Source organism: Pseudopipra pipra, chromosome 15 (genome assembly GCF_036250125.1).
Source record: "Pseudopipra pipra isolate bDixPip1 chromosome 15, bDixPip1.hap1, whole genome shotgun sequence".
Taxonomy (NCBI): Eukaryota; Metazoa; Chordata; class Aves; order Passeriformes; family Pipridae; genus Pseudopipra; species Pseudopipra pipra.
The window spans coordinates 14,266,451-14,288,530 of NC_087563.1; the positions used below are offsets into that span (position 1 = coordinate 14,266,451).

The window sequence follows — 22,080 nt, forward strand, 5'->3', positions numbered from 1 at the left end:
GCACCAGTATAAGATCTTCTTACATGACAGGAAAGAATAGAACTGAAACAAAATATTTGGGTTTTGGTGAGTATAAGACCATGAGTAAGATAGATTCTGTGCTGGCTGAGTAATACATACTGTATATATGTTGGGAATGGGGAGGAAAGTTAAATTGTGAATGAAATTATGTAGTGTAGGGGAACACAGAGCTAATGTTATGAGTTCTGTCTATATTCTTAAGGATACCTTCAGTAACAGTTAAGGGAATTCAAAAGTTGTATAAAAATATTTCCAAGATGTAATCTGTCATGAATGTTAGGGTAAGAAAGCTAAGGTGTAGAGCTGCTTAGTGATCTGTGTTAACTTTCAAATTTACTTAAGATCACACTTGGTATGGAGTGCCTAATTCTCCCATTCATATATTTTAACAAAAATTTTGTCCAATATGCCTTTCTTACATTCTTTTTCAACTCTTAATTTAAGAACTGACTTATGTACGACCATACTCAGAGATCTTGACTAAATCAAGTTGTCAACTCAAATACAGCTTAAACTTTAGAAGTAAATGTTTTACTAGTGTGGACTTAATGACCCACTGCCTCCATAGTCTGTCTCGGCTTTTATTGAGGAGGGTCCATAAACCTTGAGAAATCCACTGTGCTCTCTTTGCTGTATCTCTCTGTCAAGGCTAACTTAGGAAGCTGCTGACCTCTAGCCACTGCTCCCCCTTTCCCCCAAATTATGGCTCATACACAGCACCTCACTGTGAGGCTGGTGTTCTGTCAGACCTGAAACAAACGCAAACTTACAAAGCCTCGGTTGTGGCACAGGATTTCCTTTTCAGTTACTATAAATAGTGTCTGATGCTGCAGGTCCCATGGGCATCCTGTAGATTTTCCTAAGGATGTCATTCTTAAATGACCACACTGTAACCAGTATTTAGTGTGGTCCCTTGGGATGGTGAAAGTTTAAATATAACTGTAACTTAATGAATGTCTGTGGAATACTAAATTGTGCCTTCTCTATCCCCTACATGGCTCTAGGCTTCTTCCAAATGTCCACGTTTCAAAACAGTTGCTCCATGGGGAAAGAGCTCTTATGACCTTTTTTCTTTCTTTAGATTTTTACAAAGGTCAGGAGAAACTTGATGAAAATTTTATGTGGTTTAAAAAGCTGAGCTTATTAAACTTTAATAAGAAGGTGGCGACAGCTACAGCTTAGTTTTAAAGAGCTTTGAGGGCTTTCACAAAGGCTGTACTGTTAGTGATGAAGTAACTTGGTTTAGGCTATGATCTTGTTTTTAAGTTATGTCAAGGCATGCATTTTTACTTTTTTTTTATCAAAGCCATCAAAAACATGCTGTGTTTTGTAGATAGCAGGAGTAGATACCGTTGTTTCCCATCGTTACTGTTGCACACTTCCTCCGGAGGTGTGAAACTCTGTTGCGTGTGGTAGTGGCCTTTTCCATCCAGACACTTCTGGGTTTCAAAGGCAAGCATGTGCTGAGTGCCTGTGCCCTGACTTCAGCAAAACAGCAAATCCTGAGCATTTCCAGTGTTAGCATAAAACAGTATTTGTTAAAATTAGAAAATGGAAGAGACTGACCTCTTAAATGGAAGAGATGAAAGTTATTATTTAGCAAATTTATTTACGTAAGGGAACTTGAATATGCTGGAAGAATTCTGCTGGAATATTATGCTTCCAATAGGGAAATAATCTCTTTAAGATTTCTTGTAGTGCATATACAATCACATGCAGTAGAACGAAATGTAAATACTACCCACAATTACTTAGTTGGTAGTGTTGAGCATTTAAGTTAAATACCTTTTCAGCCTCATTCCTCTCTTAGTAATCACACTTTTGGTTATGCAATGGTTATCAGCTCCAGCAATGTGCCAGTGTGTTCTGTGTCATTAAGTACTCAGGTCAATATGCTTGTTCCAGGGCATATAATTTAGATCTGCTTAAATTGACCAATTTCTCACATATTGAAGTCAGGGTGAGATTCCTGACTTTAGGAGGCATATAATTTCCCCAGCCTGGCTCTGATTCTGATGCTGCCTTTCCTCTTTGGATATAATTCAGTAGCTGGGATTGAGTATCTGATTTTTTCAAAACCGTGCTCTAAAAAATTTAAAATGAGAGCTGCTGTTCTGTGAAAACCACAAGGAAAAAAAAAAGCACTTATGCAATGCTAGAATAAGTGGTACAGTTGGTTGTGGTAGACTTCTGAGGCTGTGTTTCTCAAGTAAAAGCAACTTTCGGTTTGTATGCAGGAAAATGTGTGATGCAGGGGGTACACCTTGTGAAGGATTTGGGTTTCAGCTTCATAGAGGGTGGGCACAAAACCCCCCCACATTTGTTGGAGGCTGCAATGAGAGGTTTTGATATTCTCAGAAGCAGCAGTTTGAATTCTCAGAAGCAGCCCTTTCAAATGCAGAATACAGGATGGAGGGGAAGGAGGAAATACATGAACTTCCCTTTTTCCAGTCAGTGTAAACCAAGCCTGATGTCTCATGTTCCTGAGGGGAGGCGACAAGATCTTTGTTCCTCTTGGTGCCACATCTCTGGGATCCCAGGGACCAGCTGGCAAACAGTTCTCTGTTGGCTGGGAACTGGGCATCACAGTAGGAATCAGCACTTGAATTGCAGAAATGGCTCCTTCCATCCAACAGCAGTGGTCATAAAGCAGCATAAACAGCAAAAAAATAGCCTGGCCTCTGCATTCAGATTGAGGTTATCTTCAAACCAGTATTAATTTCAGCTTTATTTAAGTCTGTACTGGCTTATTTAGATTTCGTGACCCATATTTTTTTCTTTTATGAGATCCTGGTGGTTTCGGGTAATAGCGAGAGCAAAACTAGGTTACACTGAGAGGATCTCTTGCATCTCAGAATAAAATCAGCCTGCTCGGTGGGGAAATATAAAAATAATTCAAGCTTAAGAGAATAGGCAGTATATTACAGCACACTGAATAAAAACCCAATATCAGCAGAATATAACAGAAATCATCAGGAGGGCACGTTCCTTCAGCTTTTTATCCTGCAACCCAGATTTGATTAGTTTTGCACACAAATGTTGGGTCACTTCTCTGGACTTCTGTACAGCCCATGAGGTTTGTGCCCATGGAAGTGCCTTTGGGGATTCAACTGTTGAATTTTTTTTCCTTCTTGACAAATCTCTGTGCTTTGCTGTGTGTGCATTTTGTCTTATGTGCTGGCCTGCTGCCACAGTGTGTATTGCAATGGTATCACTGAGCCCAAATAAGTCATTATAAAGGACACTAATGAAGCTTGTTTAACAGGGTTAATTTGTGTTCTCTTCTTTGTCACTTTATTAGCGTCGTCTTGGAGATGCTGCCAAGAAAGCCATTGGTAAATTGACAACCAGGACAGTAAAGAAAGGTGATAAGGTATAATAATAAGATTTCAACACAATAAACTTTAGCATCATGTTTCATTCTTGCTGGGGAAACAATCTCAGTTTTTTCTTTCTGCTTCTGATTTATGACCTTGCCTTCCTTGTCGGAGGCTGACTTTGTCCTGTGGCACAGTATTTTGTATAACTTAGTATATGTTCAATGTATCCTGTAAGTCTGTGCATTTCAAATAAGATTTTCGTGCTTAAATACTACTTGCACTCCATCTGGCAGCTGTGACTGAGGGTGGTTTTGCATGCTGGCTGGAGGGGGTGGGGTGCTGGCATGAGTACATGGGGTTAGCATTGTTTGTGTGGAATTCTGTAGGCTTAGAGTCATTCCATATGTAAGTTGTATAAAGTAAAGATAAATTTACAAGACAGATAATAGAAGAGAATCTCTTATGTAAAATACAAATAACCAGTAAGCTGAGGGAAGCATAAACAGGTATTTCATGAAAGATAGTAAATGTTACTCCAAGAATATTTCTTGCCAGTATACAAACTAAAATGTATGTCTTAAGTCCTAAATGTTTCCCATTTTTATGAGCAGTACTGCTTTGTCTTTGATTCTGAAAGGAAAAAATAGTAACTTAATCTTGCTTAATTTTTGATCTTTAATTTTGAAAGAAACAAAACTCCCATTTGTTGGAGGCTGCATGGGAGGTTTTTGGTTTGATTTTTAAAATATTATTTCCTTGGGCTTTTTTATTGTGATTCCTTTTTATCTTTCTTATCAACGCTCTCAGCAGTGGAAGATTAGGAAGTGATAGGAAAATTTGCTTCCAGAGAGAAGGCAGAAAAAGTGTCTTTCTGTTCTTCCTCCCTCTCTATATAGTTTTATTTCAAGACAGCCCATTGCACTAAATCTTTTCTGTGGGTATGGAAAAACATATAGATAAGGAGAACTTTTCTTGGTTAAAAGATGCTGTTGTCTTAACATAAATAAAAAAGTGGCAAGTAGGTTGCAGTGCAGACAGCACATGCAGGTGAACAGAGTAGGAAAAACCTGTCCTTTCCCAAAGCAGCCATTGGGATTTTCTGTGTGCATCCCTGACTGGTGCTGACCAGCAGTGCCTTGGTCTTGCTGTGGTCCCTGACTTGGTGTCGTGCTTGTAGCTTGTTGGCACTGAAAAGTATAATGAAGTTGAACTAAGAGAAGGCACAGCCTGTTTTGTGACACAGGCCCAAAGATTAAAAATATGTATTGCTGATGCCATAACTACATCCAAATGAAGTCACCCCTTTTCAGTTGAAATTTTAAATTCTTGTATTTAAAAATATAATTTTTTAAAAGTCATAAATTCTGGGGAAAAAAAGGAGAGGAGCCAGTCAGTAAGTGATCCTCATATTCATATCTGGACAAGAATGATGATAATTCTGCAAGTAAGCTGCAGACACATATGTGGGACTACTCTGCAGTATGTAAAACGTGCTAGTTCTGTTTATAAAAGTGTATTACGGGATTTTTATCCTGCCAAAACAAACAAACAAAAAATCCTTAATAAAATAGAAGTTTTAGCTCCAAGTTTTAAGTAAAAAAGGAAATCTAGGAAAATCACCGCTGTATATTGATGTCACTGAACATTAGAATCATCTTAGGCCTTAGCTAATGTTTCAAATGATCATTTACCAGCTCCAGATGAGGGGAGAGTTTTGTATAAATGAGATGCTTTTCTTGCTCAAGTCATGTTGGAATATAACAACCCAGTCATTGGTTTTGTATCTTAGTAACAGCCACTTGGCACAATGCAGTTCATTTACCAGTCACAACTACTTTGACATTTGTCATAGGCTCAACTCTTGACTTGAATTTTCATTCTATTCATTTTAGGAAACAGACCCAGACTTTGATCATTGTGCTGTCTGCATTGAGAGTTACAAGCAGAACGATGTTGTTCGCATTTTGCCATGCAAGTAAGATAGTCAAAGTTGCTTTGTTTGGAAACTGTTTTCTCTTGGTGCTCCTTTGCTTCATTTCATGTAATGGGTGCATTGTAATTTACAAACACATTTGTTGGATGTTTCCACTCCTAATACCACTTTGTTTTAGACTGTGATGCCAGAAGGTGTGAAGGTGGGTGCTGGCACTGCTATGATTGTGGACATTAAACAGAATGATATTGAAGATGGGCAATTTGGGCATATTGGCAGTGGAGCTGTTGAGGTTGCAGCGAGGTGGGGGTGCAGGTTTAAGGACCAAGTGGTGGGCAGACTCAAAAAACTTCAGTATAATGACCAAGGTACAGCTGCAGCATTTTGCACAGTAGATGTGCAACACTGGCTGCTGGTTTCTCCAACTGTAGAGAATGGGAATGCAGCCTTTGCAACCTTCATACCTCCTCTGTCATCAGTCAACCACCGTGCTGTCATCTGTCTTTGGTCTCTCCAGTGCAGTGTCATCTTGGCTTGTGCCTGAAGATTTGTACTTGTTGATTATTCTGCATTAGTTCTTAAAATATCACAACTTCCTCCTCCTTTTATGACATTCTCTTGACAGGTTTTTACAGGTTTTCAGTTTGTTTCCATTCCATTCTTGAGTTGTTTTGGGATATTTGCTCTTTGAGAGATGCTTTTAAATACTTTTCCACCTGGTGATTGATTTTGGTGAATCAGTACATTTTGGTAGCCTTAAGCATTACCAAGGACATCTTTCCCTTGTATTCTGAAATGCAAAGCTTTCTCCTTATCTCCAGGCACAAAAGCCACGTGTAAGTTATGTTCTATATATGCAGCAAGATCCAGTAATTTGGCCTGTGCTTGGTATATAAATGGTTCTGCATGATAGAACCAACAAAGTCATGTGTTGGAGTCGATCTTCAGTCAGGCAGCAGCACATAAGAGCTCATTATTGGTCTTCTAAATCCTCCTGCAGGCTGTTCTGAATAGCTGGGATATTTGTCTTCCAATGCTTCATGTATTTCTATCATCATGAAAGGAAAACAGTATTATTTTATATCTTACTGATCAAAATATGTGTGTGTTCTACTTCTGAAGCCAAAGGTCTAATTCAGTTTTCAATTTGCTTTTCTCTATGTTCTTTACCTCTTGGACGGTGGGAAACAATGACCTGGATTAGACTTTCAGTGTTTTGTTAATATACCCTACAAATGATTGTTCAGAAACTCTCATCAAAATATTTGGGAATAGAAGAGCTTGGTCTTAAATTGTAAAGATCTGGGAGCTTTTGGTCATGTAGATGTGTTGGCATTTCATTTTTACAATTCGGTCATTTTTACTCAAGATGATGTGCTCTTGCCCTAACAAATGTACTCCCAAGTGTTAAGTAATTCCAGAGAGTTACATCATTTATTGTAATCTCAAGTGAATCTTGTATGTGTGAATGAAGCCCTGGTCTTTGATGTTATGCAGAAGATTATTTAGAAATCAGGGGAGGAACTTCTGGGAACTGCACACCAGCTTTGGACTACTAAGATGATTGTGTGATTAAACTACCTCCTAAGAAAGCTTCACTTGTGTAGTTCAGGGTGGTGCTGTGAGGTTCAGTGCTGTGGAACGAAAGTTCTCAAGTCCCACTCCTCTGTGCCTTTCTCTTGGTGCTGAACAGAGGGCAGGGGTAGGTCCTTTCCACTGAAGAGAGAATGAGTCTTCCCCTGGTAGAAAAATCATCTTCTCCCACTGAGCACAAGGCAGAGTTGGGATTAAAAGCCAACTTCCTTAGTTACACAACTGCCCTTGTCCAAGGGGTATGTTGAGCAAGTGTCCAGAGATAAGATACAGACCAATTAAATAAGGTGATCATTGGTTTTGGGTTTTTTTAAATTAAAAAAAAAAATAGAAAAAGTCCTTTTCCTTCAGACATCCTCGAGGAGCTGCAGTCCTGCAGGCAGGAAGCTCTCTGCCCTCAGGGGTAGTTACAGCTGCTTCAGGGAGCCAGATGAAGGTGCACCTGGTTGCCACCTCAGCACAACCTGCCCCAGTGCAGTCTCCCCTGTAAAGGAGAGATCAAGGCTCTTGTGTAGATCCCTTTCTGTTCTGCTTTTCACAAGAACGTGAGGTCAGTGAAGGCTCAGGTTACATTCCTGCCGAAGGCTGTATGACAACTTTTATGTTCACTTTCTACTCCTTTTTTAAATCTCACTTTTCATGTGCTACAACTCAGCTTTAAGTTGAATGCAAAGCCATCTAGGCTAGGCACAAACAGCAAGATGGATGCTTTCCACAAGACATTTTTCTATTTGTAGATGAAAAGCCAACTAGTACGTGCACAGATGAGCCCCATAAATTTTAGATTCCGTGTAAGATTTTTCAGTCTTCAGCACCTGAGACACTTCTCCCAAAATCTTGTTTTGGAGGTTTAATCCCTTTCTCCTCCCTCATATTTCACCCTCCAATTTATTGCAACATGCAATGTTAGTTTAGAAATAAAACAAACCAGCAGACAGACAATGAAGGAAAACTACGAGAGAGTCTCTTAAGCCAGATGAGAAGATAAATTGCAAGAAAAACCATGGAGAAAATGACTCAACCAAGAGGAAGAAATGAAAGGCTGGACATTTTTCATACTGTGCCTGTTGAGGAAGCTATAATCATTAGACAGTAGGAATCACGGACATGTGACATCCTTCCTGCTTTCATCAATTTAAAAGTAGCCTTTCCCTTTGGTACCACAATTGTTCTCTGCAGTTAGGTGTGGTCTGTCACTCTGTTCCTCAGTAGAGGAGTCTGGTCTGGGCAGACACAGCAGGCAAAATCTGCCAGCAGCTGAGACAGTTGCACCTTAAATTCTGTAGTGAAATACCATATTTGGGATGTAAAATTTTGTGGAATGTGGGAAATTATAACCGATTTAAAAGTAAACTAAAGTGAAAAGTGTAGAAATTCAACTGCACTGTTTGCAGTTGTTCATTTTTTGCTTCAGAGAGAGTAATTGTTCAATACCAGCAGCCTATGGACATTCCTACAGTTTTAGTGCACAGAGGGACAAGGTAGCCATCTGTTTTAGGCTTAAAAGCTTGAGGAATGTGTCTTTTATGAATGTCATTATGTAAGTTAAAAATAAGTAGAGGAAGCAAATGTCAGACATAGCAAAACACAAACCTCATGGACAGCTTTCTTTATTCAGATAATTTTATTCTACCATCACACAGGAGCTGAGCAGGCACCAGGTGAAAAGTGATCAGGAGGGGGTAGTGTGAAGGCCTAGTGAGAGATAAGGGAAGGGGAGAGCAAAGTGACAGGTTAGAGAAAAGCAGAGTGTGACATTGGAAAGGGCAGAAAGATGGCCTGGGAAAGAAGGAATTGACAAGGTAGGAGAGCAATTAAAGGAGTAGTGAATATGTTAAAATAAATGGGTTTTGAGCCAAATTCTTAATTCCTGTACTTGGCAAGAAGGAGGAAAGTGACAAAAGTGACTAAGCCAGATTTTTAGATTTTCATGTGTTTGATTCTGTGCTGCTGCAAATAGCTGCCTTTTTCTTTTTGAGAACAAATTAACACAGTATCTTGATGGCATCCTTTCTGCTTTCTGCAATGCCTCTGCACAATCCCCACTTTGTCTGCTACCTGCTTGCAAGGACAGTCTCTCTCTTCCCCCAGCAATACTCTGTATTTGTGGGAAGCATGGAGGCAGCTGTACCCTGGCATTGCCTGCCTGGGGGTACACCTGGCACCTTCCTTCCCTCTGCAGCAGGCCAGACATCCCTCCTCAGCTGTGTTCCTGTCCTGGAGCTGTGGGCTCCCTGCTGTGAGGTTTGGACCTCTAGGATGAGGGCAGTACTAGCCAAAGATGCCACTTTGCAGCAGCAAAGGTCCCTTTAGTGGGATACTGCACTGAGAGCAGGGAATTGTGGTGAGCTCTTTGGAAACAGCAGTCATTCAAACCCTTGTCCTGATGTGACATGCGAATTTGGAGCCACTACACCACCAAAAGAGCTTTCCCAGCTCACTTTTTCCCTGGGAAGTGCTGCAAAGGAGCTGTGATGTACAGGAGTTGGAGTTACAGTGTTCATGACAAGCTGGAGGGCAGTTGGATTGGGTGTGCTGACAGAGTGGAAAAATACCTGCAGGTCACCTGTCTGGAATCCTGCCTGTGTGGGAGACTCAGTCAGTGCTCCCAGCCTGGCTGCTGGCTGAGCTCCTTTCAGCCCTGGGGCTGGAGAAGCAGCAGAAGCTGTGTCACACTTCACTCCCCAGTGTGTAACTCCTGAGGGAACATCATCAGCTGCTGTGACCAAGAGCAACTCGCTAGGAGCTCCTCAGATTTATGGTCTTGGGAAACAAATGACAGAAATAGGAAGGCAGAGGTTTATGATAACAGAAATTGCAAGGGCTTACTTTGCGAGGCTGAGTTTTTAAGATAATTCTTGTTTACTCTCTTCATTTCTGTATAACTGCTTTTTAACTCTTGCAAGCAGAGAAATCCAGACAAAGCCTGAGCCACAGTGATGCTATCAGCAAACTTTTTAAAGAGTAGAGAAACTGTGTAAGTAGTAGACAGAGCCATGTTCATCTAAATCAATAACCTATGGAGAACTGCACTTCTTTGAAACACATTAATAAATATCCTTGAAGATTTAGGGACTAAAAGCCAAGAATTAGGAGGTCACAAAAACAATTGAGCTATGTGTATATATATATATCAAACTGCTAATGACTTTTTAAAATAACTCATAATATTTAGTAGATGCATGTTGGCATTCCTATCAGTTGCCTGCATCACTTGATCTGAGTGCTTCTACAGCGCTGATTAGCTGATAACAATATAATAAAGCTGTTTTCATACTTCTGTGGAGTCTTGATGTCTGCTCTTTTCCAAAATATTAGATTTTCAGATCTGTTCTACTTTAAAAAACAGACTCCAGAGACTTACAAGAAAACATAAGCAAATAAAAGTCATAATTTACCAAACACAGAAAAATAGCATCTCTATATGTTTCAGAAGGTTTCAAACCATTTTCTGTCACCCAGGGTTTCTAAACATTGTTTCCTGTAGTTTTGCAAGTAATAAAGGGAATGCAATAAGACTTAATAGTAATAGAAGTGAGTCTCTTTTGGGTAATTACTTGAACAGAAGGCACTGTACATATGCTGGGTTTTATGATTTCCATCTTGCTAGAGGACACAGACCGGCCAAGGGACTAGACTAGCTGAGATATTCTGCAACTTTCTGTTCCTGCATTATCTGAGCTATAGATAAGCAAAGTTCTTTTGCTCCCTGTCCATCTTCTGTTGACTATTTTACACTCGAAATCTGTGCATCTTTACTTTTACAGATAGGACATACACCTGTAGCTGCCTGGAACCTGATAATGTTCATGTTCTTTAGTCCCTCCATTAGTCTGAGTAGCCATAGACAGAACATAATTACAGACTGTCTTTTTCCATATTTGTTGACAGTTTCAGGAGGTTCTTTCTCTCGGGTCTCTTTCCAGAGATTTCAGAGAGAATTATCTGGTAACATGCCTCATTTGGTCTCTACTTTTAAAATCCCAAGGGCTGGGTGGCAAAAAAGTTCCAGACACCATGACGAGTTTACTGAGGCACAGAGCAGCAAAGCATAACCCGAGAAAGGAGGAGACAGAGGGTATATCAACTTTATGCTGCCTTGGGGGCACTCCTGACCTCTTACAGACCACACTGCTGCCTCATAGATGGCAAGAACTCCTTGTTCTGCCGCTGCCCCCTCGCCTGCTGGTTCCAGAGCACAGCTCTTCGCTGATTAAGCAGCCCTTGTAATTGCTGATCTTTGTCATGGTCACCAGTCTGTCGTGTTCCGGTGTGCCTGCTCTGGCTTCTTGCTCTGCAGTCAGTGGCACTGGAAATGAAAGATCTGGGCTCTGATCACAGGAATTATCACAGGCAGTGATTTGAACTAGGTTATTAAGAGTACTTGCTAAAGCTGTATTGTGTAGAAAGTCTAGTGATACCCACTTCTGCCATGAGTATGCTCTGAAAAGTTCTTTGCCTTCTGAAAAGCTAGGAGGACATTTCCTTTACTTCCTTTAATTTAGATGTGTTGTTTTGGTCTCTGCATGGACCTTCCTTGATATATTGGTTTCTATCAATCCCAACACTGTTACATTCATATTCAGGTGTGTGACTAAGATTTTGTATGCAGTGTAGGTGGCAAGTCACACTGTTGTCTGTTGCAGTTCCCTGCTCTGCAAGTACAAGCCCTGTTTACCTTTCCATCTTTGAAAGATTATTCCTTTTTTTTTAATGACTATCATATGATGATGGACATGTTTTCCTTCTTGATATCAAGAAATACTGATTGCAAGAAAAGCCTTCTTTTTACTTTGATGTGATAATTATAAAAGCCCTTTCAAAGTCAAACATAAGCGTGTTTGGGTTGGTTCCACTGACTTGTGAATAAAATTGACTGCTGGTGGATCTATGTTCTTCCTACCCAATTTATGGTCAGGTTCTACATCAAAACTGAAATGAGACTTTACACAAGATTGTGATGGAAATGGTATGACCCTAATTCTTCTACCCATGTGTATATTCACAATAAAAGGGTGAAAAGTAATTTTAAAAATCTTGCTTTAAAGTGTTTCTTCCTAGTTGAACCATTAGTAAGGGGTGGTGAAAGCAAGCAAGAGGGTTTGATTATTTTTTTTTAATTATTGCAATCAGCACAGAATATTGGCAATTCTAAAATTTGTTCTGCTGGCTTATTTAGAAACACAGTTATCCAAAATTTTGTTGGAGTAGTTCTCATTGTATACAATAGAATTGTTTACAAACTATGTATGTGCCCTCTCTGTTCTTCTAGGCACGTGTTCCACAAAGTCTGTGTGGATCCATGGCTCAGTGAGCACTGTACATGTCCAATGTGTAAACTGAACATTTTGAAGGCACTGGGAATTGTGGTAAGTGGATCTACTGCGAGCTCCTCTTCCTCTCATGTCTGAAACCCAGAACAGGAGGAATAATTGTAGGGGAGAGAGAGGGAATGGTGTTACAGCATCCTTACTCAGAAAGTGTTTGGGGTTTTTTACTAATTTCTTCGCTGCTAATTTGTTGTTCTTCCTTTCCTTAGTTGCTCGTTGAGAATATATGTTGTATTTGTATTTAGAACAATTTGTTATCTACTGGAATTCTACTAGTTTCTCTAAAATCTTCCCTTTTCTCAACTCCTTTCAATCCTTCCTTGTTAAATTTACTCCGTAAATCTCTTGGTTTTGTGGTCAGCTGTAGGCAGTCTTAAATTTGTTTGCACATTAAAAGTCACACCTTAGCTGAGTGGCTTCTGGGATCCCTGAGGACTGCTTTTGTTGACCAGTTCATAAAGGGATAGCAGTGAAAAACTTCAAAGAGGATTTTTTTAATCTTTCCCATATGGGGAAAAAATCCTCAAGTGGAAGCGATGCTCTTTTCAGAAGGAAGAGAGAACATATGGAGAGACTGTCTAAAGTGGCTTTTGAATCAACCAAGTGAGAATAATCAGGCCTCCATTTTTAGCTGTGTCAGTTGCAAATTTCTAAGAAATAGTTGCACTTACATTGTCAGTGATCAGTTTTTGCAATTAATGACATACCTGGATTTTTAGAAGAGGACACGGTAGAATTCAGAATATATTGTCATGGCTCATTGTGGTAAACCAGACAGGCACAGGCTGTGAAACAAGTGTGTTTGAGTCCCTTCCTTGAATTGAATCTTAATCCTTTTGAGTCCCTTCCTTGAATCTTAATCCTTTTTTTCTGCTTCTTCCTCCACCTCTTTAAGGTAGAAGTTATTAACTCGTGTTTCTCTCCCGTGCGACCTCAGGGACAGCCACAGCGGCTGAAAAAGCGTGTATGTGTGTGGTTCTACTTAATTTATAGGTTTGCTAAGTGCAGAATGTTCCCCCTGGTAATGTGGAGTCGGGTTTTTCCCCCCAGCCAAACGTGCCATGCACAGACAACGTAGCCTTTGACATGGAGAGGCTCACCCAGGGGCAGCCGGCCAGCCGGCGCGTCCACTTCGCCACCGACAGCTCCCTCAGCCTGGAGCCCCTGCGCACCTCCGGGATGTCCCAGCTGCCACAGGACGGAGAGCTGACACCGAGGTCAGGGGAGATCAACATCGCAGTGACAAGTAAGTTCCCTCTGGCTCCCAGTGCCCTTCCATGGCTTCCTGGAGCTCTGTGCTGCAGGGCTGTGGTGATGGATGTCCCCGCAGGGACAAAGGTGACCTCGGTGTCTCTGCAAGAGGCATATGCTCCTTATTGAAACCAATAACTCTAGGTAAGACAGTGCCAACACTTCCATTATTAATGGTATATCCATTTAGATCTGCATGTGAAGAGCCCTGGATGAACTAAAATGGCACCGAAATAACCTTCCTGAATTTGGTAACCAGGACAAGAGTCTGGGTTGCCAAAACCATTGTTTATCCTTTCGGAATACATTACAAGCAATAATTTACACAAATATAAATATTTTAGCTAATTACTATTTCTGCAGACATTTTTTCCCCTGAGAACATTGCTGCTGGAACTCTGACGTCACTTAGCAGGTGTTTTTTCTTACAAAATTTGTGAATTAAAAAAAGCGTTTAATGTACCAACATTTGGGTATTGTCCAAGTGTTTTATAACATCAGAAAACTGTTCCTGTGCTGCTTGCAAGCTCTTATCCATAAGAGCAGCATGGAAAATTTCCACTCACTGGATTTTACCTAGGGTTTTTAATGTGCAAAAGCACTATAATGAATACAGTATGTGTAGAATTGCATCATTTTTCCATATGCTGTACAGTCTCAACTTGATGCATGAATGGTTGTTTTGCTGGCTGAATTGGAAAAACAGAATCCGTACACATGTACAACAGTCTAATTTTCTCCTTGTGTTTCGCTTATGTGCATCTATGATCTAGATTTTGAACTTGGTGACACTGTTGTGACTGATGCACTCCATTTGGGTGTTTCTTTAGATGCTGTAGCAAAGTAAATGTCTCATTTAGAAAAATCTCATCTTATGAAAAACGTAGTCCGTATGTAGAAATGTCCTGATCTGAGAAGGGAAAATCCACATACGAAGTCTAGGTTTTCTACAAAGCCGCTAAGTCACTTTGCCATCCAGTGTTTGACCTTTGGTTCACCTTGCACTCAGCTCTATTGAATGAGAGTGGATCTGTTGCTGTGCTGCTCCCTTGTCACGGGTGGGAAACCTCTGTAGTTTTCACTTTTCACTAATTGGTTTTACAGAAGGTGTTTTTACCGTCTGTTCCCAACTGTAGTGCTGCTCGTGCACAGATGGGATGCCAGGGTAAAACAAGAAATAATCAGCAACAGTTCATTCTGACAATGTTTATAAAATAAAGCTTCAGAAAGGGCTGTTGAAATGTTTGGGTTTTATGGATGACACATGCATTCTTTGATGCATGAGAGTTAAACCAAAAGTCATATTCGACAACAGTGTTTGTATTCCAAACTGTTACTATATGCCAAATTGATTTTGAGGAGGGAGAACTCTGAATAGTGAACATTCTTTGTAATAGACTTCTTTATACTATGTTTTATTTTGTTAATGGGTCTGTATGTTCTACACTAATGTCAGAAGTTATTTTTCCATGTGTATTTCTGTCTATTAAATAGAAAATTCTAGTTATGTTTTACCGTTGGGCAAACTGTCCTGGGGTTTGTTGGGTTTTGAGTAACACTATAACATTTATTTGGGAGGGAGGGGTCGAAGACACAACTGAAGTGTGCTTACGTGAAGAGCCACATCTCACCAAATCTAACCCGACCCTGACAGTCTTTCTGACTTTGGGGGGTGGACAGAGTTTTCATTACGTTTTCCCTTGATCTCACATTTCACTTTACATTGTTAAGTAATCTTTCTTTATCACTAACCCTTGGGCTCAGCCAGGAAATGTTGTGCCATGCTTTTTTTCCGCACCTCTCTCCACTTCTTCTTTGCTAGCCTTCTCCCGTCAGTAACTCTGTGGCTTAACCTCCTTCTGCTTCACCTCCTGGGGCCAGTCATGGCTTAGAAGCCTCTTGCCTTCCACCAGTGGTGTTTGAGGGGAATATTGGCATCGCTTTGACATAAGCCTTCTCCCACGAGTGATTTCCTCCCTTTCCTTTGTCAACAGAAGAATGGTTTATTATTGCCAGTTTTGGCCTCCTCAGTGCCCTTACACTCTGCTACATGATCATCAAAGCCACAGCTAGCTTGAATGCTAATGAGTAAGTAAATATTCAGATGTTTCTGTGTATTTCTGGTGGGTGTTTGTCGTGGACAACATTGGGGATACATACCAAGGGAATAGAGAAGGGGGAAAACACAGCTGTCAAGGAATCAAATTCCTTTCCTGCTTTTCTGAAATGCAAGTATGTCTGTTAACTAGGTTTCAGGGTAACATCCAGAGGCCCTCTTAATTTATATTTAGCTGGATTGTCTGAGGAAATCTCCTTGCTAAGTGGAGACCTGAAACGGGGGAAATAGAGAATATTTTATGTTCAGTTTTTGATCAGTGGTCTAGGTAAACATTAGATGTCTGCTATTAAAATCCCATGTTCAAAATGCACCTGGCAGAGCCAAAAAAACTACCAGCAGTTACCTTTGACAGTTTTGACCTCAGTTTTATAGTCAAATTCATATTAAAAAAAAAAAAATCTGTATTCCTAGTTGGCACACTCTCAGCTAAGAAAAAACAGTGTTTAAACAGAAAACTACCTTTTTGCTCTTAGAAGAGGGAGAGATGAAAGCAATGAATGCAGTACTGTTTCTTCTCTTTTAAATGAAGAGATACTTGCTTCCCTGCTTTCTTAATTTATACAGAACCCTCCAGCCTCCCTTCAGACAAGGTGGACAAGAAATTACCCTAGCACATGCCTTTCAGTCTCTTTTTTATAGTTCTGTGTGTGGGCAAGTATAAATCTATTCTGCAGATCTATTATCTAGGTACATCTAGCTATTCTCATGTAGATGTACGGAATATCTGAGCTCATGATATATGTTTAATCATAATTTATTTATTTACTTGGGAAGGCAAAGTGTCAACATCTTTGTTTATCTCTGAACATCTTGACGCAGCTGAGTTTCCATTAATGTGTTGATCTCTCTACCAGAAGTGGGGTGAGATTCAAAGGCAGTCTGCTGTGCAGCCTGGAAATGTAGCTTTATAAAGATAATTTTCTTCCTTTTTTTTGCTTGAGATGAGAGAAAGAAGGAGGTTTTTTACTTTTATTGCTATTTGGAAAGTATAAGGTGTCCTTCTCAGTAAGATGTAAGCATGTCTAATAAGTCTCCAGTGTAAAATTTTAGACAGTCACAAGCTAATCATCTTCAGGAGGGGCCATAGCATTGGTCATCAGGGATCTTTACCACTAAGTTGCAAATCTTCCTTTCCTCCTCTTTTCACATGCTGATTCCAAAAAGGCTCCATGAAGAAAAGTTTTAGAACTTCAAATAGCCCTATCAAGTGTCCTGATTATTATTTTTTTCCCCCATTTGTAAAAATCTTGAAATTGCATCCTTCAATCAGCAACTTGGGAGCAAAGCTGCAGCTGAACATAGTTCATCTGCCCAGAAGAGTAGCTTGGGAAAGCATGGAGCAAGAGGAGCTGTAGAACAGGAATCTCTGCATTTCCAGGCACTTGCACGTCATTAGGGAGGAGGAGGAGCTGCAGCCCTTGTGGTGTCATCCAGATGTGGGCACCGATAGCAGCTGCATTCCTGCCTTGCCTTGCAACTCGTGGTTGCCTTTTGCTCAGTGGGATCTGGGTCTGTTTGTACTGGAAGGACAAGCTGCTTCACACTGGCAAGAGAGGTTGGGCCTCCAGCAAAGTGTTTTCACAAAGGGTGTGGTGATACAAGGAGAGCACCTTTCCCGAGTGATAGGAATTGAAATGCGAGCTCATACGAGTGTATACTTGAGGTAGATTTAAGGAAACTCACAACCACAGAAACCAGAGCTGTCAAAAATCACTTATATGGGTAAATGAGGTACCTTGCTGTAGCCTTTAACCTCAGCTCAGCTTCATCTGAATCCTTTGGGATCTGAGCAGCCTCCACAAGTGCTGCTGTGTTCGGCTACTCATTTTAGACAGTTTGAAATGACGCTAATGCTCAGATTTATTGTTTCATTGACACCTTGTGTTCCCAAGTGCCAGACAAAGCATTTTCTGTGCTGAATATCGTGCCAGATATATGGTAGCTCCTTCTCACTGCAGTTTTTATTAAATGTCATAACAGTATATCTGCTTTTTATGCTGCTCTCCACATAAAAAGCAATGCTGGCATACCCTGCCTTTGTTATGGTAGCGTTTCAGGAGGAAGCAGAGGAGTTTTTCTTATCAGAAAACAACAGCAGCAAGAATGAGTTCATGTAATATGCTGATGCATGTAAAAGGTGCCAAATATTCTCCTTTAAAACTCACCTAAAACCATATCCTGTTCCTTTTTTTCCTATGTCCTTCCCTCAGCTTAAAGATGTTTATTTAGACCAATAGTTCTGGTGTTGTGAGTATATACATATTTAACTGTGTATATGTATGTTTGTGTATATGTATATATACACAGGTGCATTTTTTAAATAGTTGTGATAACAGTAAACATTGTCTCAGTGACAAGAGAATAAGGAACCAGCTGCTTTCTCTTCATCTCAAAATATCCTTTCAGTATTACTGTTAAAAGATTTAGGCGGTGTTTGAAAGGAACAGAAGCAGCACATTTTGCCTTCCTGCTTAGGGAACAGTCAGAAATTACTGTATAACTGTGGGTTTCAGCCCAAAAAGCCCAGATATTGGATAGCACCACTTAGAGAAAGTTTTCAGTAGCAGATGAAGTGTCCTCGAAAGCTTAGAAGTGCTCAGACCTCTGGCTGTCCTGTAAGAATGACGTGACAAATACAGACCTCTCTTAATGCTCTGGCCTTGTATAATTAGTCACTTTTCACTAGCTTACTTTTACAGGATTTTTTTAATTTTATTTTTATTTTTATTTTTTTTTAGTATTGGCAGTATTAACTTTAACATAAATATTTTGTTCCTTTTTTTTTCTGCCCCGCAGAGCAGAATGGTATTGAAGAAACGCTTTCCGGCCGATTGCCTCGGAGAGAGACACCTATTTTTATGCATCATTTATCGATCATGCAGCACAAGCAATTATTTAGTACATTCTATTTTTTCATAAAATTTGCTGATGCCAAAGCTTTGTATTAAGGAAAAAGTGAAGAAATAAAAAAAAAAACTTTAATTATGAAATCTTCATTCTTCTTGGGCTTTCTGTGTTAGTACTCAAGTCTGAGAGGATTTTGTAAATTTTACAAGGTGCTTTATTCCCTTTGAATGATTTCATCATTGCAGTTCTCTGTTATTCTTCATTCATTTTGGGACACAGGAGTGGAAATCTCATGCAGTGCTGTCGTTATGATGCCACCCACCACTGAAGTGACTAACACGTATTAGTAGCAATCATTCCATACCAACTTATTAGGGGAAAAAAAGCTGGGCCAAGCATTCTTGTGTAAGTCCATATAACCATTACCTTGACTCCAACTGAGAATTAATTTGAAATAGGAACATTTTCTCAGTTTTTCCTTCTGTAATGCTCCCATGTCGCACTGGGAGCACGGCAGTATAATTTTTGCCTTGAGGTCAGGCATTGCTGAAGGTTTGCAATGCTGTTGTCTCAAAATACAAATTATAAACCTTTTCTGTCTTTTACTTTTACCCCACCCTTCTTTTTTATGAAAGTGAAGCTGCTCTAAACCGCTTCTTCCTTCCTAATAACAAATGGAAGCATTGCATTTCCCCCGCTGTCATATGTGAAACTTCCTTTCAGGGCTAGATGGGTTAGTTTTGATTCAAATTCAAAACATTTGATGTAGAAACTCTATGTAAGCATGTCCCTTCTTGCCATGGCTTCTTTACTGGTGAGGAGGCAGAGGGAAAACATCTCTCCTTGCTGTCCTCGCTCCGGCTGTTTCGCACAAGTTGCCTTATGCAAGCAGAGTGTGAGTAATTTCACAACAGTCAGTTAAAACACGCGGGTCTGAGTCCCAGCCAAATGTTAATGCTTGAGTTTAATCAGATAGGTAGATGAAGGAAATAAGTCAGGAAGGAAAAAGTAATTGACAGAAGTTAAAGCCTATTCTGTGTTTGGTTGTTTTTGTTGTTCTGGGATCAAGATGTAGACATTCGAAACAGAATGCTTTCTAAATTAATTAGAGAGAAGCAATTTTACTGTAAGGTTTAATTTTTTTATGTACTGGGAACCAGGGGATTTAATTTAATTTTATTTTTATGTATAGGCACTTTTAGAAGTTAGGAACACAGCCAGATGCTGCATTAAAATTGTTTCTTAATTCTTATTTGTCCATCAGACTTCAGCTGAGAAGGCAGCTTTTATAATAAGAAATGAAATGTGTGATAGCTTCAGTACATTTAATAGAATTCTTCTTCAGTGTGTCCTTGTGAAATTCTGAAAGAAATATGAAAACAATCAATAGAGCAGTAAGTGCCTTTTGAAAGACTGGAAAACCCCATTGGACTTCCTCGTGGAAAGAAAAAAGCTTCAAACATACTGTGTCTGCTTTTAAAGTACAGTGTGTGTCAACTGAGTGTTGTTGCCAAAAATGGAGGAATGTGGTTAGAGCATGATTTATGTTACAGGCTATGATATATGTTTTTTTCACCCATCTCTCAACAGCAATAGTAGAACTGATAAGTTTGTGCTTGTCTCCTGAAAAAAATTCCTTAAGTGCTATTTAGTGCTGTTGGGAGGGATGTGCAGAGACAGCCTGAGCAGAGTCATGACCCAGCTGCAAAAGGCACCACAACAGCTCCAGTTCTTGTTTCTTCTACAGAACAGCAGCAGAAGGAGAAGTTGAGTGATATTTGGAATGGAAAGGCTGACAGGACTTTTTAGTGAATCTCCCTCCATAGAGGGAGATTCACATAGAGATTTAAATAACTCAGCCCCATCTTTCCTAATTTTTTTTGAGCCTCTAACAATTGTCTCAACAAAGTATGAATAAAAACAGACAATTTCTGCTAGGTTACTTCTAGATCAGGTGGACTATGACTATCTGTTAATGAAATAAATGTGTTCAAAGATGGACTCAATTTTTTTCTTACTCTGGATAGGCACAAGAAGGAAATTCCCAAAGTTTTTCATAGAATCACTTAGGTTGGAAAACCCCTCTAAGGTGATCAAGTGCAGCCGTTAACCCAGTGTTGCAAAACCCACCACTGAATATGTCCTTTAAATGCCTCGATCCAGCCTGTCCAGATCCCTCTGTGGAGCCTTCCTGCCCTCCAGCAGATCAGCACTCACATCCACCCTGGTGTCACCTGCAAACATACTGAGAGTGCACTCAGTCACCTCGTCCAGATCATCCCTAAAGACATTAAACAGGACTGGCCCCAGTACTGAGCCTGGGGGAACACCAGTGACTTGTCACCAACCGGGTTTAATTCCATTCCCCACCACTTTCTGAGCCCAGACATCCAACCAGTTCTTAACCCAGTGAAGAGTGTACTTGTCCAAGCCAGTTTCTCCAGGACAATGCTGTGGGACACAGTGTCAAAGGCTTTACCAAAGTACAGGTAGACACATCCACAGCCTTCCCCTCATCCACTCAACTCATCACCTTTTTGTAGAAGCAGACCAGGTTAATCAAGAAGGACCTGCCTTTCCTAAACCTGTGCTGGCTGGGCCTGAGCCCCTGGTTGCCCTGTACGTGCTGTGTGATCACACTCAGCATGATCTGTCCCGTGACCTTCCCTGGCACCAAGGTCAGGCTGTAGTTCCTCAGAGCTCTCTTCCAGCCCTTCCTGTAGAGGGGTTTTTTGCTTAACCTCCAGTCAGCTGGGACCTCCCCAGTTCACTGGGACTGCTGGTAAATGATGGAAAGTGGCTCAATGAGCACTTCCACCAGCTCCCTCAGTGCCCTTGGATGGATCCCATCTGGCCCCATAGTCTGAGTGGTGTTAGCAGGTCACTGACCATTTCCATCTGCCCTGTTGGCCTTTTTCCAGTTCTTACCCATAAACACTCAACCCCCACCATCATTAAACTCCAGACAATCAAATCCTTAAGGCACAGGGCTACCCCAATGCCTCTCCTTGCCTATCCCTTCTGAAGAGCTTTCAGCCATCCATGGCAGCGCTCCAGTTGTGGCAGTCATCCCACCATGTCTCCACGATGGCAACCGTGTCACAGTTTTCCCGATAAGCTGGCTTCAAGGAAACAGTGCTTTATGAATAATCCCACTCTGTTGTTCCTTAACTGAGAGGGTGTTTAAAACAGATCGTCTGAGACGGAGTGCTCTCATCAGATTCCCACAGTAAGAAGCCGTCATGCCAGAGGAGCTGTGGAGGGACTGCAGCCTGTGGCAGAAGATGGCCCTAATTAATGACTAAGGGCATTAAAATACTTTCAGATAGAAAGGGAACACCAGGTGATGCTTAGTCCTGATGCACCTGCAGTGCTGTGTCTCTTGAATTTTTGGCCTTGGTATTGTGCCCAGTTCTGTGGCATCCTTTGATAGGTATAAAGATCAATTCCAGGGTAATATGATTATTTTCAGGCTCAACGCAAGTAATAGGAAAAGTTCTTTTAAAGTGTATAATGAAGAATAGTGGCAGAGAGCACTGAAGGATTCATTTTCTTGTATCAAAACTGCATGCAGCCTTCCCATTTGTTTTCCATACCTAAGGGGTAAATGTTGATCTTTCTTAGTAAGTGCAAAATAGGAAGAACAGACTCATGAGCTGAATTTGG

At 40.5% G+C, this 22,080-nt stretch overlaps 1 protein-coding gene across 5 annotated transcripts in view; it reads left to right on the forward strand.

Annotated features, from left to right (window-relative positions):
• The window catches only part of RNF130 (ring finger protein 130), a 54,854-nt gene that overhangs the window by 23,761 nt on the left and 9,013 nt on the right, over nucleotides 1-22,080 (forward strand). For 2 of the 5 annotated variants that reach the window (XM_064672072.1, XM_064672070.1), the window contains 4 exons: nucleotides 3,323-3,394; nucleotides 5,234-5,316; nucleotides 12,140-12,236; nucleotides 13,248-13,443. In XM_064672072.1, coding sequence (XP_064528142.1) covers nucleotides 3,323-3,394; nucleotides 5,234-5,316; nucleotides 12,140-12,236; nucleotides 13,248-13,443 — 448 coding nt within the window. Of the gene's footprint in view, nucleotides 1-3,322; nucleotides 3,395-5,233; nucleotides 5,317-12,139; nucleotides 12,237-13,247; nucleotides 13,444-15,270; nucleotides 15,411-15,442; nucleotides 15,537-18,363; nucleotides 18,558-22,080 lie in introns of those variants that run through there. The other 3 variants (XM_064672069.1, XM_064672068.1, XM_064672071.1) reach the window with 3 other exon arrangements.